We start from the raw sequence: 19,464 nt of genomic DNA, 5'->3' as shown, positions 1-19,464 counted from the left end.
CACAGGGACACAGCCACTTCCCTGAAGTGTGCGTGTGACCTCCCTCCCCATAATGAAACCTGCATGTCAGTGAGGAGGGGTTTTCATCAGTGAGAAAAGAGGTGCCACATCACAGCAAACAGACCAGTCTGTCTGCTGAATACCAGAAGTACAGTGTTCACACTGTAGGTATTTTTGTGAAGAGTTTAGAATTACCTAGGCGATTGGTGGTATCCCTACTACCAAAGAAATACTTAACTTTTTTTTCTCTTTAACAATTTGAAAGAATAAAAATATTAGCAAGCTTAAGGAAGTAGTTTCATTCAATGGTTATTTCTTTATCCTTTCTAAACATCACGATTTCTCATTGAATTCCCATGCTTTTTAAAATGTGTAAGTATATTTGCATCTGAAGCTGAGCTTTGAGAATGATGCCTTGTAAACATCACATCTATAACCCATTCTCAGGCCACTGCTGGTGGTAATGGAGACAGAGACAAAAGCTCCCTTAGAAAGTAGCAGGCCAGTGTTTGATCAGGTAGATTATGTCCTTTTTAAAATTTTCCCTTACCTGAGGGCATGCTTAGAGGGGAAGGGGAGGAGAGAGAGGGGGGAAGCATCCATGTGAGAGAGAAACACCCAGTGGCTGCATGTCCGCTCTCTGACCAGGAGCAGACCTGCAACCTAGGCGTGCGCCCTGGCTCGGAATCAAACCCATGACCTTTCAGTTTACAGACCGATGCTCCAACCAACTGAGCCACACAGGCCAGGGCGAGTCTGTCCTTTCTTTATAGAACTTATATATTTTTAAAAATTATGCTAGTTACTGTCAGGGGTTATTTATTTGGTTAAAAGAGGGGAGGGGTTTCTTGTTGTTCTGACTAAATTCGGATTATGTCTATGCTGGGGAGTAACCATATAAGGCAGTTTAAAGATATTATTTGTGTAAAAAATACTGAGGTATTTTAAAATGATGTATTTGGGGCCATTTTTTTCTAATTGGTTCTGTGTGTGAATATCGATGACCCCTCCTCCTGAAAGGTTTGAAGAAATATCTAGAAAGCTGTGGTATCCAAAGATAACAATTTTTTCTACGTAATTAGTTATTTTTATAATCTCTTTGAAATCAGTATGGCCAAATTTGAAAATTTCTAAAATCATAAGTAAATGTGTAAACTTTTGGCTTCATTACTTTAGCTATTTAAAAAAATTGTTCTTTATCTGCATACAATTAAAACCAATTGCTCTTTATTTGCATACAATTATTAGTAGTGTTTTCCACATAATATTTTATATTTGGAGGGCTGGTGTTAAAGTTAGGAACATCATATATGTGATGTGAAAATCTCTTATACAAATAGTCTTTATATAAATTAACTTTACCATTTTAAATAATTCTGTATTCATAAAACAAGTGAAATTATATTTCCAAATATAACAGTTAAATACATTTGTAAATTTCTGAGAATCTAAGCACCAGAATGGGTGGGAGGGACCATGTAATTCACCCTCAGTTTATCGAGGAGGAAACTGATGTCCAGAGTAATTCAATAAGTTTCCTAATATTTTATTGCCAAAGAGCAGAGTGAAGAGGAATGTTGGCGTTTTCTGACCAGTCTTCTCTCCTTCATTCTTTAATATTCTCTAATATTCACCTATTCCCTAAACTCACCAGATCAATAGGCCACTGCATACCCTAGCTAAAATTAACTGCATTTATTTCTTCACAGTCTTCTACATCATCTCTCATATGTTTTTAAGTAGCCTAACTTTGGTAATTTTTGTTCAAGTGAAAGTATGAATCTTTGTGTGTTCTACAAACCTCCTGAACACACCTCATGTGGTTCAGGAGGTGGTTTAGTCAAAACCACTGCTGAACACACCTCATGACCCACAGGCAGAGAGATAAGGGCTTCTGTGTTATCTCAGTACATCTTTTCGACAACATGATAATGGAGATATCTTATGCAGAAGAAAAAGTCCAGTGTGGGTAAACTCATGCTCATGGTTTCATAGCTTATGAAGTGAGGAACTATGATCAAACTTAGATCTACATAACTAGAAATAAATGCTATTAACTTCCATGCCATTTTCCTTGAAAGTGAGAAAAGCAAACAACCAGAAACCCCTTACATTGTCTCTCCAGGGACACTGACCTGTTCTCTGCACAAATAATAACAAGGCTTTGAAGTCTTATTGCACTTGTCATTCCTTTTATTGTAATTTGGTGTAATACATCAGACTTTAATAAAATCATTGCTGGATAATTCTCTTTCTGTGAAATGTCAGAATCTTTGCTGAAATCCACTTCCCACTCAAGTTAAAAATTTCAAATAGATTATTGCAAACTTTTGCTTTTACATTTTCTACATGCAAATTGCTGTGAAAGTTGAGTTTTAGCTTCTGTTGACATTATCACTCAGCTAAATAAACAATACAACAGTTCAGTGTGCCATAGCTACTTTAATTCCTTAGTTCTGACATTATTATGTACTTCCTGTGGCAAGTCAAACCTAAACTCCTATCCTTGCAATGATATCAGTACCCTGCACTGTAATGAGTAAGTCCGGAAATTTAAGTATGCACGGGTACTACACTTACAGAATCCCTTCACTTCAAAGGATTCTTCTGCCCTCTGGTGTCTAACCGGCATGTCTGAACAAACTGTGTTTTGTTCAGATAGACTTTGTAAGTCATAAATTAACTGTGGGTCTTGCTGTAAGAAGCTCCAAGTGAAATGAATGATAGAATCATGTGCCGTACAGTGAGGGGTACAGATCAGAGGTGGAAATTAGACTGGGATCATGCCAGAAACAACAGGGTGCTAGAGAACTCATAATCTGGGGAAAGTTTTTAAATGCAGAGGATTTCTTTTCTGATATTTGATTTTTATAAAAGATTTACTTTCTGTTTTATATTCTCTCCAGATCCTGGGGAGAAGGGGAGGAATTACAATTCTATTCTTGTTCTTTGAGCTTGACTACTTTAGATAGCATATAGGTGGGACCGTGCAATGTCCTTCCTTCTGTGACTGACTCACTACACTTAGTACAGTGTCCCAGGTCATCTCTGTTGTCACAGATTGCAGGACTTTCTTCCTTTTAAATGATGAATCGTATACCATTGTATATATACTGCATTCTTCTTTATCCAGTCTTACCTCGATGGACATTCAAGTTGTTTCCACAATCAGGATGAAGCTTCCTCAGAAAACGAGGAATAATACTGTAGGATCCAGAACTCCACTTCTGGGTATTTACTTAGAAGAATTGAACTCAGGATCTTGAAGGGAGGTCATCACTCCCTTGTCCTTTGCCACGTTATCCACAATAGCCAATATGTAGAAAGCACCAGTTTTTGAAGTTCAAGTATTTAAGAAATGTATGTTTCACTACTCATAAATTATTTTGCCAGTTTTCTGACAGTTTATAAACCTCTAATTTTGTAAAGATAATAAATTGCACTTACCTCCCACCAAAATAGTTATTGCTTTTACTGTTAAAACTTTTTAACTGTATTTGTAAAGATCAAAACTTACACATGCATTTCCTAACTAAGGCTCCATTTTTAGTAGGGAGCAAAATGAGGCAGTTGTAAGTACTGTCTTTTAATTTTGTAACTTGTTTTAATAGATTGTATTTTTTGTATGTTGGTGAATGGTAAACAAATCATAATCCCCACTGATAGCTTAAGCCTAGAAAAACTTTGTCTTTATAGTAAGAAAAGAAGAAGAAAAAATATCAAAATATTCTGTAAAAACTTAAGAATCGTTCAATCTCAAATAGTCCCTGTGTAAACATTGCTCCTCTTCATATCTATTTTAGGAATCCAGATATTTAGGAAACTTACAAATACTTTTCCCACAATTAATATTTATATATTATTCAATGAGCTTGTAATGAAACTGTCTCACTACAAAAACAATCTTAAAGTGATTTTTTTCAACTGCCACCTAATGTAAAATAATGGAGAATCTTTTTCTACCTAACATTTCAAATCTTCACTAAACAAGAAGCTGCATCATGTACAACTGTCATGTGTTTTCACCAGAGAAAGTCAAAGGTGAAGGCAAAACATTTTCCTCCCTGGACAGTAGGCTCCTTGTCATCTCTCTGCAATGAGATAAAATCTCCTGAACTCAGGATTTGGATGTGTGTATTAGTCCTAATTTATTTCCTACCAAATTATTAGACTTTCTAACACTGTAAAAGACACCAAAAAAACACCAAGTTCTTTTGACTCCAGGTCCACTGAATAGTTCATCTCACCATGCATGTTATTGTGAGCCAGCTCTGGGTCCTGGCATAGCCACCTGTTCTGGAAAAGCATTTTTTGCTTTCACATGTCAAATCATCACTGCCTTAATTAAGTCTGGTTTATGAATTTGCTTCAACAAAGCAAATCTTGGAAGGATTGCATCACAGAATAATGACCTGTCGTGTCAGTGACGTGGTATATCTAGCCGACTGGATATCTGTCATGGTGCTGAACCTAGAACTAGAATGAGTACTGAGAAATTCCACCTTATCCTGGAAACGGCAGGGGTTTGAGGTGACCATGGAATCCACAAGTTCCAAAACTTTTGGGGTATCCTGTTTTCTCTTCCCGACACACCTGAAGTATTTGGCTTTATTACGATGACATATTCTTAGAGAGCTGATGATTCTCAGAAATTTAACTCTTCATTAATCTCCTAAATTTGATCCGAGTTGTAACCCCAGCTGGCCCTGTTACATAAGGATTTTCTTGATTATATTATAGATAAAGGGAGTTTGAATGTTGGCTTACAAACATAGGTGTGCCTGATCAAAGAAAACTCTGTAATTTAAAGACAGTATCCTAAACTTTCTTTTGATGTGTGGAGTATTAGGCTGTGGTAGTCTTACCAATGGGGGCTGAAAAACATGGACGGGCTCTCTCACAGTGTCTCATGCCATCTGCTCATGGATGCAGCTGAGACATATGGCTCACGTTCTGTTGTTTTTGTTCTAAGTAGGACTTCCCTAATTTGTGGAAAACTTTAAGGAAATCTCATGTTATACATCACTGGCTCGTAGATGCCTATCATATAAAAATTCACAGTTTTATTTTCTCCTCAATATTTGCCTTCCGCATGGCCTTCTACTTACTGGATAACAAATTATTACTTTGTCATTGCTTCTCTAAATTACTGAGGATATCTTTAATTCTGTTTTTAAATCTTAAAGGTTTTTTTTTTGCTTTTGTTTTTTGAATTCTAGAAGGGAGAATTAGAGGCATGGCTAGAATCTGGGCCCCCTAATTCCAGGTTCCTGAGACTGAGGACTTTGAAGAGGAGAAACGACAGAACCTCACTTTTATTTCTTTTCACCTGTAGAGAAGCTGCGTTTAGGGAAGTGATGAGAGACAACTGCTTTTAACTTTCTTTTGCATAGAGCCAGCATTCACTTTTAAAATGAGGTCCTCTAAAACCCAGACTACTTACTGTGTTCAACAATGTTTTCCTTTTTCTGGTATAGAAATTTCTCCAAAGGAAAGGGTACCCGAAAAAAAGGAAGAGACACAAATACATGTCTGTTATTTGTACCTCCGGACTTTCCATCTCGGATGTTGAATATAGGGTCTTTCCCCGTCCATGGCTGTTATAAACTCACTCTTAGATGAATAAGCCGGGTCCTTATTAGATCTGCATTTTTTTACTTCATACATGAGAATCATGCTTTTTTTGCATTTTAGTTTATTTTCTCCAGTTTGCTAGAAATGAAAAGCAGTTCTTCCCTCATGTTAGTCATTCCTCTGATTTGCTTAAAAGGAAACTGCAACCTGCAGAGAAAAGCCTGAGGCATTGGGGGGCGTGGAGGAAAAAAAAACTTTAAACAGCTGCCTGGTGCCTGGCCAAGGGGCAAAGTTCTCTCATTGGATAATAACCATTTTTCTCCTCTTCTCCACTGCTTCCCACTGCACACTAAAGGCCCCCTACAAACATGCGGACCTGCCAAGCATAACATGATCACACCTAGCCAGCTGTGGCCGCCTGCTATGAGAGATAGGCCCTGAACAGGGCTCCTTGCTGTTGGGTTTACCCTTTCATCTCAGGGTTTGTCTAGACAGGTCTCTTTTCTCTTTTGCCAGTATGATTTCCAGCAAAATGACGACATTTTAAATTTTTGTGCATTGCTCTCTTTTTGCCCCCTTCAAATTTTAATCTAGCTCAGAGTTTTCTGAACAAAAGGTGGAGACACAGCTAAGCTCCTCGATTTGTTTCCTACAGTCATAGGAGCTCCATTAGGGGAAGTCAGGCGAATGCTAGGAAGCTGGAGGCAGAAATGAATTGACCTGTACAGTTAATTCATAGAAATTGAAAGTACATACACAGAGAGGAAAATCTACTAGATGTTTAATACCTGGGATGTAAAGTGGCAGTAGGAAAACTTTATAGGATTTTCTAAAGGAAATAGTTGAATATGCTCATTTGCTTTAGATGTAGCATTTTCCCACACTTGCTCTTTTTCTTTTTAGAATTTTTCTTCCCTATTTTACTCTTACCCGTATCCTTTGCTTGGCATCTCAAGTTATTTTTAGATCTGTGTCTATGTGGCTATAAAATATCAAAGGAAAAGTTCCTCTGGTGTGTAATATACTACAATAACAGTATTTGGTTCAAACTGGACTATCTTAAACCTCAGGGAGCAGCTCTACCAAATCACTTTCATTCGTGAAAGCTGAGTGGAGCCTAAGACCTGAGAGGTCTTTCATAGCAACCTAGAGGAAGAGATCTTATGCAAACACTGGCAGAATGCCATGAGGAAAAGCTGCCATCAAAAAAACACATTTCCAAAGATCATTTTGTAATAGTCAATAGAAACCAGGTTTTTCCCCCTTGATTTTATTACATTTAAATCTTTTGTCAGTGGTAAGCAATGAGGAAAATTTGATACTTTGCTAAATGTTCATATCGTCAACCACCTATACTTTCTCACATTAGAAATTCAAATTATTTGAAAATTTGATACCAAAAACTGTGACTTCAGTATTGTCATATTATTTCTTTTGGGATTTTGGCTACTGCATAACTACAGCTGCAAAGTCAAAATACTTTTTTTTTCTTAAGTTGGAGGGCTGTTTTAAAAAATACAATGCAGGCAGAATCTTTGATTTGCTTTGATTTTAATGATAGACCAACCACATTTTACCGCAGCCATTATAAGCTATAAGCCCACTATAAATTGCCTTTGACTGAGCCTCAAACATGCAGCCTCTAATTGGTCAAGAGCTTTGAATCATTTGAGCTTCGTATCTATTTTGAGTTGCAGCTTAATCTATTTAATATGGGGTTCCTTCCATTATAGAGTTGACAGATTTCACTTGGCTAAGTGCTGGGAGCAGCGACTGCAGACAGACTTAGATGCTTAAACAGCATCCATCCAGTTAAGAACATGCTAAGTAATTACCAAGTGACTAATACTCTAGGATGCTTCTAACTGCTTTGGTTCAGACCTGGGGCAAATAAGTAGATATCAAGAAAAGATCAGTTTATTAAGACTAAATATACAAGGTGTGTGTGTGTGTGTGTGTGTGTGTGTGTTTGAAAGATAAAGATATTTTCAAATTAATGTAACAAATCATCAACAGATATTTCTGTACAACTTTTTTGATATTTTTCTAATATAGTGAGCCATTAGTACACAATTGGGTCAAGGGTATATAGTGTGATGTTAAAGACAGCTCAGTATCTTTAGTTCCCTGAGAACAACCCTATTGAATGCTTTGACTAAGAAGTACAATACATTTTGGAGGGTTTTTTTAAAGATTTTTTAAAATTTATCTTTAGAGAGGGGAAGGAGGGAGAAAGAGAGGGAGAGAGAAACATCAGTGTGTGCTTGCCTCTTGTGCACCCCCTGCTGGGGATCTGACCCACAACCCAGGCATGTGCCCTGAGTGGGAATCAAACCAGCAACCCTTTGGTTCACAAGATGGCACTCAATTCACTGAGCTACACCAGCCAGGGCCATTTGGGAGTTTCCCTAGGATTCTAATTATTGCCTAGTATAAATAGTTAAGTTCAGTGGAAATTATCTCCAACTTCTCAGAAAACTGAAATATGGAAAATGCAGCACATTCTTGAAAGCATTCTTCAATGTGGTCGATTTTCTTCTCTATGCCTGTGTCAGAAAGCTGAAGTTTTCCATTCCAAAAGGATGTATTAAGCCCATTAAGAATTCCAACTTAGTAACACAATTATTCTGCAATAACTTACTAAATTCTAACATACTGAAATCATAAAATAGATTTAGAATATAGGAGTAGAGATACGTACTTCAGAAAAGAAATTATAAAAAGTAACTATCTATTCGTGTTCTTTGGATAAAAACATCAAATCATTTAATTTGTGTTCGTATCTTTTCCTTTTCCACCAGAGGGCAGGGTATGCTAACTGTTGAATTGGTGGACACCAAAAGCACACACACAATTGTATACAGAAGTGAGAGTTCCACAGATCCTTCAGAGGAAGAGATGTTGAGTTGTTCACTGTGTAGTTTTCACACCAGTTATAATTAGGTTTTAATTTAAAACTGAAATTGAAATTAAGAGAAATTGAAAATAATGATTTCTCCTATCCCCATGTTTACAGATTACTTTCTTCATAATTATTTCAACTCAAATTTCACATATCTTTATTAGAAATAAAAATCCTCATAGAAACAAAGCTTACTGTGGAAACTTTAGAAAATACTGATAAATAAATGTAATTTATAGTACCGTTGAGAGGGAGGATTAGATTTAGATTTTTCTGAGGTAAACTGCGTTTATTTGTAAGTACAAACGATTCCACATTTATGCTGTTCACCATTTCTTAAATATAATAATGATAAACATTTTTACTAGAAGAAAGTGGAAATTTCTCAGGAGCATGAATACTACTCCTCTCATTTCTTCTCAGTGTCCAAGCAAAACCTATGACCCACTGATCAAATCCACCCGCGATTTCCCAGATGATGTCATCAGTTTCATCCGGCGGCACCCTGTGATGTATAAGTCGGTGTATCCAGTTGTGGGAGGACCGACGTTCAAGCGGATCAATGTGGATTACAGGCTGACGCAGGTCGTGGTGGATCACGTGGTTGCAGAAGATGGCCAGTACGATGTGATGTTTCTTGGAACAGGTACCCTAGCGCGAGATTGTGCTTCCCTTCCAAGGCATTTTTTATTGTTACACACACAAGAAACCTCCTAAAGCTTCAAAAATATCTCTTGGTCAAAAACAAAATGATTAATTATTAGCTAATATATAGTCAGAATTTTTTTGTTGTTGTGGTCAATCTTAGGGATGTTATCCTCCACCCCTCTTCACACTCAAACCTGCCTGCTTTGCTCATTAGTTCTTTTCCTGAGTTTTAAGTTTTGGGGATTACCCTGTTGGAAAATAGCCAAACCAAGATAGATGCATCTCTTTTCAGGTGCTCACGTGTTAGTCAGTACTTATTAATATTGCGTAGCACATGCTTTTAATCGACAATCATAAATGTCTCCCAACCTCCTTTAGTGTTTATTAGAGATTTCTCAATATATTTGTATATTACGACTGCAATGTGTCTGCTACAGATTAGGTGCTCGATACGTATTTGTTGAATAACTGCGGACAGAAATGAAACAAATAGGACGGGGCACAGTTTCTTTATTTTCAAACTTTGCATTTCCCTTTTCCTGCAGATATATTTGGTAAGCATTACCCCAAAGGATCCTTTTGCCCAGTTTTGAGAATCAGTGACTGAAGTTGACTTAAAAATGGCTTTTCAAAATAGTTAGCATTGCTTCGTAAAGCTCTTTAAGTAGAAACTTCTTGGAGATTAATTTTTTTTATCCTTGAATTTGTAGATTATCACTTTCATTCATTATTGGAGCCTGCTTTACTCATTTATTTTTTTTGTATGCCAACTTAGTAATTAAAAATGATGAAAATAATTTTTTCCAGAGAGAGAACTATTGTTTATAAGCACATCTCAAAAATAAGAAAAGTGTTATCTAGTAATGTGATCTTAATTCTAATGGCAGTAAATAAAACAGGAGTCATTAACACAAAAGCATGTACATAAAGTATGTTAATTTGATGGATCCAGCATTGCACAATGATGGAAACTAATGGGTTTTCATGAAATGAACATTTTTATTGGAATAGGTTTTTAGGAGTCCAGAACAACTTTAGAAAAACTTTAATTCTAAAATATGTTGGATCTACAGAAGTCAGGTTTATTACGAAGTGTGTGTGTAACAGACTCCACACGCTTTCAAGAAAGTGGTCCAACTTGATATGTTGCAAAAGGCACTTGATATGTTCCAAGGCGAAGGCAAAGAAATGATGTTCCCACTTCTACAGAGGTAGCTGCCGAAATGTCAAAATTTGAAATAATTAGGTTGTCTCTTATTCTGATGAGTTTGCCAATTAATTTCTACTCTCTACCCAAACTCATTCCTAGGTTTTGAATTTTTCAGCGTCATAAATGCCACTCAGCCACTAGGTGGTACCACCTCCTTTGTACTGATTAAATGATGAGGATACTAAGGTTTTCAATGACATTTGGAAAAAATTAGTATTTTTGAAGAGCCCAGAATCATGTGAAAATAGATGAATAATCTAGACTATTTTGTACAAACAGGGTTACTACCATGCATGTAGATATACTCTAACCCCAGTGCTTAGAACTTTAAAAGCATCTATTTGGTATAAATTAATTTGAAATGGGATTCTTTTGTTTTTTTTCTAAAGTGTTCTTTACGTTGTTTTTCTGTATTAGTTGCCACCTTGTGGAACTGCACTGTAAGGTTCTACCTATGCTTAAGTCATCTCTTCAAAATGTCAATTTTGGGGTTATATGATTAACCTTTTTATAGTCTTCAATTTAACTAAGTAATTTAAAACAAAACTTTAGTTTCTAACCCACTAATAATGTTCCTATATGTAAAATAAATTTGTAAAATGAGCTACAGTTTTCTCCATGTATATAATTTTAATTACTTCTCTTTTATTTGTTAATGTTATTAAGTATATATATATCCTTTTGGTGGTGAATTGAATATAATAATAATATTTCTTACATTGAGAGGTTTTCTTTATTTTAATATATCTAACTTTTTAAATTGTTTTAAAATCTTACTCCACTTTTGTTATCTTTTCAATCAATATTTAAATGAGACATAATCTTTCTCTTGTGAGGAATATACTCAAAGCATGTCTCTTTTAATATTTTCTTTATAAACATGTGTTTTATGAGATAAAAACTATAATATTTTGGAAAGGGACAATTATATACATTAAACTTCACTTCTTGCATGCCTTATTTAATCTGACTTCTTGAAAGGCATTTAAAGAAAAATCAGGGTGTCCTGCAAAGATTTCTAGGAATATGCTGACAACTGGATTTGAAAGAAGGAATAGGGTAACGGGTAATGTATTTTTTCAGACATTGGAACGGTCCTAAAAGTGGTCAGCATTTCAAAGGAGAAGTGGAATATGGAAGAGGTTGTACTGGAGGAGTTGCAGATATTCAAGGTAAGACTCCGTCCAGAGTTCCGAGAGAAGACATGGTGAAATTGTACTGTCGGCTTTGACATAGGTCGTGTTTTAATACATCATCACTTCTCCTGGAAAATTATTTGCAAATAACTTCTTTATTTTCCTTTTCCTTACACAATGGGAAAAAATGAAAGCAATTAAGGATAAGGCTCACTTTTCCCTGTAGAACAGCACCAAACTTGGGGCTCCTGGGCTTGCCCCTCGTTACTGTGCTCTCTGAGCTTGAGGCCACACAAGTCACCACAGCAGATAAAAGCCTGGGTCTCCTTTACTATCCAGGTGCGTTCTACTTTATCAATTTTACTTTTCAGTTTTTCCTCAATTAAATTTGAGAAAACTGGAAGAGTTTTCTCATGTGCTCTTGCTTTTCTGTAAGGAAATTAAAAAGAAAAAAAGGTTGTGTTAAGTCTTCATGTATGTTACATTCCCCTTGCCCACCAAAAGAGTTGGTCAACCTAAAATAATCGTTTTCTAGATTTGGGGAATGTCTTTGATTTTTAACAGCCAATGTGAGTTATGGCATTCTTTGTAGATGCTTAATGAACTTCAATTTAGAATTATTTATGAAAATAACATCAGAAATAAAATTGTACTTCTTATAAGAGCTTTTAAAAGCATAGTGTGCCTTTTCTAACATTTTTGTCGAAGCTGTTATTAAAATGGACTGTTTCCTTGTAAACATTTATTGCCCGCCAAGAGAATAGAGACCCTCCACTTGGAGGGTCTGAAGTTAATCAACACGCTGGTTTCCCTGGAATCCTGTTTACATTGTGAAGATAATAGTGGTCAAGGAATTAACAGGGAAAAGACCTTCTATCTGGCATCTACCAAAAACAAAATCTTTGGGTGGTTCCCAAGGGAGAAGCCGGTGTCAAATATAAATGTGAACCTGAGGCCCAAAATGAAGCCCTGGTGACACCTATGGCCGTATATTAAATAAGGCTCATTCAGTGGATGTCAGTGGTCAGCAGGAATCCTATGGGTTTCACTGTTCAGATTAAATAACAAGCATGTTTTCTTAAATACAGAATAAAAAGTTATTGGCCAGAACTTTCTCACTTTAAATTTTTTTCTTCATATAGTTTCTTAAACTTTTAACATCTACTACTGTTTGTGGCTTGGTAAATACTGACAGGTGAGAAATGAATGAATTTAGATAGATAGATTTAAAAAAGTAAACATCCCATCCTTTTTTTTGGTGGCTTTTGTGTTCAAGTTTCTGATTTTATTGCATCGCAGAGCCATGTTTTCCATGAACAAAAGGGGCCCCGGTTTACATCAGGAAAGCATGTGCACCAGTCTCGTGGTGCTCCGTGAAGAATCGGGTCCTGCACAGGGAGCACTGTGACTCTTCAGAACTCTGCTACTTGAACAGGTCTCCCAACTACTGATCTAAGTGAGAGCAGGAAAAAGTAATAAATAATTGTGGAGATGTTCTTGTCAACACTAGTTTGAATTATATGGAAGCAGTTAAGATAAGGAGGTTTAGAAGAAGGGGAAACCTGGTGGATAACTGGGAACGATTTTCAACAGAGTGTTTCTCATACAGTTTGGTGATTTTTCTTTAATAAGATACTTTAAAAAACTGTTTCAATCATTTCTATTAGGGTAGAATCAGTACCTATTGGGAGAAAATAGCAAACATTAAGATCCTTTTCTTCCCTATATACCAGAGCCTACTTCACTGATCTTCGGTACAAAGTAAAAAAAACAACATACTGGCTTCTCTAAAGAACTGTTAATGGTGATTAACATTGAACTTTTTTTTTCAGCACTCATCAATCATCTTGAACATGGAGTTGTCTTTGAAGCAGGTACTTTCTAATTTTTTTGTGTAAAAATTAACCACAAAGCAACAGGATAATTGAATCAAAGTTCATTTTTAGGGAAAGTCTATTGAAGTTGAAAGTTAAATTGTAAGTAATAGAAAAAACTTTATGTGTTTATTTTATAACTGATAAAAGGCTATAGTTTCAACTTTGCCTTGGGAGAAATGAAACCAAATTTCATTAATTGAATAATATATTACCTCCTCCCTTGGCTCTTGAAAATCGAGCTCCCTCTTCCAGTCTCTTGAGGATGTCTTTTTGTCAAGGCCATGAAGTAATTTATGTGGAATATCAGCTTTAATCATTAAAAATGGTTTTTAATCAGGGAGTCTAGGACTTAGACTATGAACTGTGGTGGCAAATAGCCCAACAGTTAACCTCCAGTCTGACTCCCAGAATCAATTTCCTCAACAGCAAAGTTTTAAAAAATGCACTTCCTAATAAATAGGTTGCTGCATGCAAAGTTTTAGACCGAGAGATAGTACGTTATAAGTGTGAATTAAATGGTAGCTAATAATAATATCAATAATATTTATATGCTTTCCCAGTTCTCAGATATGATACTCTAAGTCCCAGTGATTCAAAAGATTTTAGACTTGCGTTCCCATGTCTGTATAGATCCCTAAAGTGATAATATGTTCAACATTAAGGTGTTTCTAAAATTGTCTTAGACTACTATTGCTAGCATGGTACAGGGATTTTTAGGGGAAAGATCTAAATAGGTTTCTTCTATAATATCTTTCATTAACTTGTTCAGCCATTCAATATTCGCTTCTTGAAGGCCTACTGCTGTCCTTGGAAGGTACAGAAATGCATGAATGACTTAGCCCTTAGTCTGTGAAAACTCATGGTGGAGCTGGGAGACAAAGGAGCTGCTAACAATGCAGAGAACAATGGAAGCATGTACTAGGGAGACAGAGGTGACAGACAAATCTAGAAGAAATCCACGGGTACAGGGGAAGGTAACAAAAAACAGAGATATGTAACCTGAGCAACATCAAAGATTCTGCACTTATCCGGATAAATATAAAGGGAGATGGGTGGGGAAGTGTATCCCAAGTAGAAGAGAACACTTGGGAAAGTGTGAAAGCAAGGCACGATAGTTTATTCTAGTGAGTTTTGTACAATTAGAGCAAAGGGCATATGTATGCTCCAGGGATAAGAAGCTAGAAACAAATCTAGGGAAATAAGACTGAGCAAGATTAGGTACATCTTTATACGTTTCTGCTGAGAAGTTTAACAATTTTATCTAAGGACAATCAAAATCTTTAACCAGGAGGGTGTGGTAATAAGATTTTCCTTTTAGAAAGATCAGTCTGATGTGGTCGTGACAAAGATGGATTGAATCCTATGTAAGAGGTGAGGAGTTGTTGGAACACAAGGCTGAAGTCAGCAGAAATATTGGGACACTCCCAAGTAATCCAGGACAGAAATGATAAGGCCCAAAATAGTGGCAGTGGCAGTGAAGAGAGAGAGGTAATAGATTAGGAGTTCTTTTTAAAAAATATTTTAACAGTTTATTTATTTATTTGTAAAGAGGGGGATGGAAGAAGAAAGAGGGAGAGAAACATCAATGTGTGCTTGATTCTCTTACACCCCTACTGGGGACCTTGCCCATGACCCAGACATGTGCCCTGACTGGGAATGGAACTCGTGACCCTTTGGTTCACAGGCTGGTGCTCAATTCACTAAACCACACCAGCCAGGGCTTAATTAGTTCTATCTGAGCGGAGAAGATAAGGCAACAGACCGAAGGAGAGAGAAAGAAGATTCAAAGACAACTCCCGGATCCATAGTCTTGGGTGCCTTCTTACCAAGGTCGGGCAGCAGGAGGAGATTTAGGGGAATCAGTGTGTTCACATTTTTGTTGCTTTCAAGATTCCTCTGAGTCTTTGCAATAAGAATGCAAAATAAATGAGAATAGAAAGGAGACTCAACATTAATGCAAAGAAAGGGATCATCAAAGGAAACAGAAGTCAGGCAGAAATAAAGAGGAAGAACCAGAGAAAGTAAAAAGGGTTTCAAGTCCTTAGTGTCAAACACTACAGAAAATTGAACTAAAGCAAACACTAAAAAATATACATTGTATTTAGCCACCAGGCATTCTCAACTGACAGTTTAATGGATGGGAGAGGAATAAGACAGATTTCTGTAGGTTGAGTACATGTATATTATTTGTGCCAATATCTATTTTCTCAGATTCTTTTCCCTTTGTATGAAGTTCCACATGGTCCACTAGAGTTGACCATGAGCTTCCGAAGGCACAGACTATGGCTTGCTCACTTGTACCACCCACCCCTCCTTCTCCACTCTCTCACTACCACCACGTACACTCATATGAATACATGTGGAGAGCAGAGCATTGTTTTCAGGATGAATTCTCAAAATATCAGTTTGTCTGCCAGGATTTTCAGTATCCTGCAGCCTCTCACTTATGATCTGGTATTCTTCAGGTCTCCTTCATACTTTCTTCACAGTGATGCCAAATGCTTTCTCTCCCACTTACAGTCCTTTTCCTTCAGGGATCATTGGTATGTACTTCGTTAGCAAATGATAGTTAAAACCACAGGAACAATTTATAAATCTCTTTTCAGCCATCTTTTGTGCAAAAAAACTGTCAGGTGAAGATCATTAGTATTGCTTATAGCATGTGTGCTTGATATAATTTACCAAAGAATATTTTCAGCTTTGAGAAGGAATTTGACATCTTAATTCCTCAGTCCAGCAGCTGGTTTTTGACCTTCTTAAATTACTGCCAAGGTTACTCTAGCCCTATAGAATGCTGTCCATTTCAGTATCGAGGTCTTCAAACCACCATCCTGCCAGGGTGGAAGTTTTTGACTTATCTTAATCTTTATTGTGTGTCTGTACAAGTGTTTATTACGGGCAGGACGCCCGAGGAGGCAGAGTTAGATCTGTGATGTGGTTTTCAAAACAGGGAAGTTCTTAAGACTAGTTTGAAAGATGCTGCTAATTCATTTGTTTTGCCTGCTTTGCAGCAACAGTTGTACATTGGTTCCCAAGATGGATTGGTCCAGCTCTCGTTGCACAGGTGCGACACTTATGGGAAAGCTTGTGCAGATTGTTGTCTTGCCAGAGACCCCTACTGTGCCTGGGATGGAACTGCATGCTCTCGGTATACACCTACTTCCAAAAGGTAGGAGGCACATGGAGTTGGTGGGACACTTTTCTTACTGTACAGTGCATATTTCACAAATATACCTTGCCTTATAGTTTAAGTTGAAGAGAAAATATATAGAAAACATGGTCTAGTGGGAATATTGAAATTAAAATATTTTATAGTTTGGCATAACATTAAATTTTGAAGAATTAAAGAGAGGGAATGGAAACTAAGGTAAAAAAGGGGGAGGGATTTGGAGGAACAAGTATGAAGGACACAAGGACAAGAACTAAGGGGGGTGGAAATGGGAGGGAGGTGGGGAGCATGGGGGGGGGGCTGGGATGGGAGAAATAGAAAACTGTACTTGAAAAATAAGTAAATAAAAATTTTAAAAAGGAAAACAAAAAAGAGAGAATTTCTAAAGATCTGAAATGTGTAACTTTAAAAAATTGTGATAAATTGTTTATATTCTTTCTCTTTACTGATGTTAAACACCATTAAAAGTTTATTTCTCTTTTTTACTTTATTCTTAACTACATTCCTCCCTTTTTCATTTTTTTATATCTAAATATGTAGGTACTCATTGTTTTGCATATCGTGTAGATATATATGTTTGTACAAGTGTGGGTTACATATGGTCCAGGCATATCCAGTGACTTGGTACGATTTTACTTTTATAGTAATGACTAATTTAGCCAATTTCTGCAACTCAGATATACTTAAACATTAAAATGTGCCCTGTGATTTGTAGTTCATTGCTTTATGTGTCTTAAAAACAGTGCTATTTTTGAGATTTATGCTGCACATACATGGGCAAAGTTACCCCCAAAAGATACATTCAAACAGGCTCACTTCAGCATTGTTTTCAATAGCAAAATCAATGGGAGCAACCTGTCTGCCCACCAGTTTGACAGATGGTGGTTAAATATATTATGTATTATGATTAAATGTATTATGATAGAATTATTTTTAAATGTGGGCTACAATAGTAACACTGTTTTCTAAAGTATGGTTAAAGTATATTTCAATCTAGGTAAAAAAATCAGCAAATTGTATATGGTATTGTTTAAATCGTTAGGTCTTTATTAACAGAATAATACAACCGGTAAGCATATGTACTCTTTCTTTTGAAATTTTACAGATTTGTCAAATTGCAAATTTTAGGGATTGCAGCTTGAATGTATAGTTACAGTAGCAGATACTGCTTAAAATTAAGAGACTTTATAATCCTTGAAATCTCTGAATTAAGTGTGAGTGTGGATTATTAAAAGTTGCAAAGTAAAAAGTCACCAACATTTTGTTACAGATTTTGTTCAAGAATGTACTCATCACAATGAGTATTGAGGAATGCTTTTGTTTTCTACAAGCTAAAAACCAAGAATGATCATTAGTTGGTAATGAACCTTCAGTTTGATGAATTGACCCTGTTCCTTAAGAAGTCAAGATTTAAAAACATTCTTGACCTATGCACCTTATGCCATCATAAGTTTTTCTTGTAGTTCCCAAGGCTATACCTGTGATCCTGCAGACATGCCGCTGTGACATTTCCCCTCACCAGCGTAATGTCCCTGTGAGCCAAAAAATGTGTGTGATAGGTGAATCTTGTGCAGGGTTGTCATCTGGTCAGCATTGCCCTTAGGGACACTCTATCAAAGGTGTCCAACCTGCAGCCCACGGGCCCCATGTCGCCCAGGGTGGCTATGAATGCGGACCAACACAAAATTGTAAATTACTTAAAACTTTTTTTGTTCCTCAGTTTTCATTAGTGTTTGTGTATTTAATGTGTGGTCCAAGACAACTCTGCTTCCCATGTGGCCCAGAGATGCTGAAAGGTCAGACACCCCCGCTAGATGTTGAAGGAGGTTTGCTGTGACTTCTATGATCTCTGAAGTAGCAATATAAAATAGCCAAAGTAAATGAAGATATATTGTAATTATGAAATATTTGTTTAACATAGATGTAGCAATTTTTTATACAGAAATTACTATTTTCTCTTAAGGAAAATGTGTGACTATATACACAACATCATTATTATTATTACTACTACAATCAGAAAACAATGTGAAGTATGTATCAGCAGATACAAATAGCATCTAGCCACTCACACCATACCAAATCTGTACTTCTATTTCAAGTAACAGTATTTAACTTGATGCTTTAATTAAATCTATGTAATACTAAATTTCATATGATAAGTTGTTCTCTATTTGTATATAGTTTCTTACCCACTAAGGTTTTTAATGTCTTATTACCTTCACTAGGACTGACTTAAAAAAGAAAGTAGGGATGGTTACTCCCACTTGATATATATAAAACCTGGATTATATTTATAGTCAACTTCTTCTGCTGTCAAATTCAGAGAAAAAGAATGCTGTAGTAGGTGAACAAAATCCAGATCATTTTATTGCCCAAATAGGATTCTTCCAATTAGGATGTTACTACTACTAATATTTGATTAAATAGAGTGATTGGAATATTGACCTGCATTTAAGTTGAGCAGTAGATAAGCATATTTGTGCTTCTGCCACGTTTGTTAGTGTTAGCTGTAAATTTTGTGTGTTCTACTTACCATGCTTGAAGTTCTAAACAGTTTAATCTCTTTTCCTTAGGCGAGCTAGACGCCAAGATGTTAAGTATGGAGACCCAATCACCCAGTGTTGGGACATAGAAGATAGTAAGTATATGTTTAATATGCATTTTTCTAATTTACAATTTTAAGCCTAGTCTTCATGTGTCTTTCCACTCTATGACTTAAAACATTTATTATACAGGAAGATCTTGTTTTGTGCAGTGCTTTTATTCTGGAAAAGCAATAGAACATTTTATAAATCAACACCCTGTCCATGTGCTTAAGTGAATAATCCTTTGTTATATCACTGTTTCATGTCTTTTAAAATTAGTATATTTTAAAAGACATGAAACAGTGATATAATGAAGGATATATGTTTTTTCTTTTTTACTGCCTTATCTATCATTGTAAAGTT

General features: G+C 36.2%; 1 protein-coding gene across 1 annotated transcript in view; it reads left to right on the top strand.

Annotated features, from left to right (window-relative positions):
- The window catches only part of SEMA3D (semaphorin 3D), a 200,374-nt gene that overhangs the window by 165,280 nt on the left and 15,630 nt on the right, over positions 1–19,464 (top strand). The window contains exons 12-16 of the mRNA XM_037129036.2: positions 8,900–9,122; positions 11,418–11,506; positions 13,303–13,344; positions 16,359–16,516; positions 19,090–19,154. Coding sequence (XP_036984931.2) covers positions 8,900–9,122; positions 11,418–11,506; positions 13,303–13,344; positions 16,359–16,516; positions 19,090–19,154 — 577 coding nt within the window. The remainder of the gene's footprint in view (positions 1–8,899; positions 9,123–11,417; positions 11,507–13,302; positions 13,345–16,358; positions 16,517–19,089; positions 19,155–19,464) is intronic.

This window comes from Artibeus jamaicensis, unplaced genomic scaffold (genome assembly GCF_021234435.1).
Source record: "Artibeus jamaicensis isolate MK-2021 breed Jamaican fruit bat unplaced genomic scaffold, CSHL_Jam_final contig_787, whole genome shotgun sequence".
Taxonomy (NCBI): Eukaryota; Metazoa; Chordata; class Mammalia; order Chiroptera; family Phyllostomidae; genus Artibeus; species Artibeus jamaicensis.
This window is presented reverse-complemented; position numbering and strand designations above follow the sequence as displayed.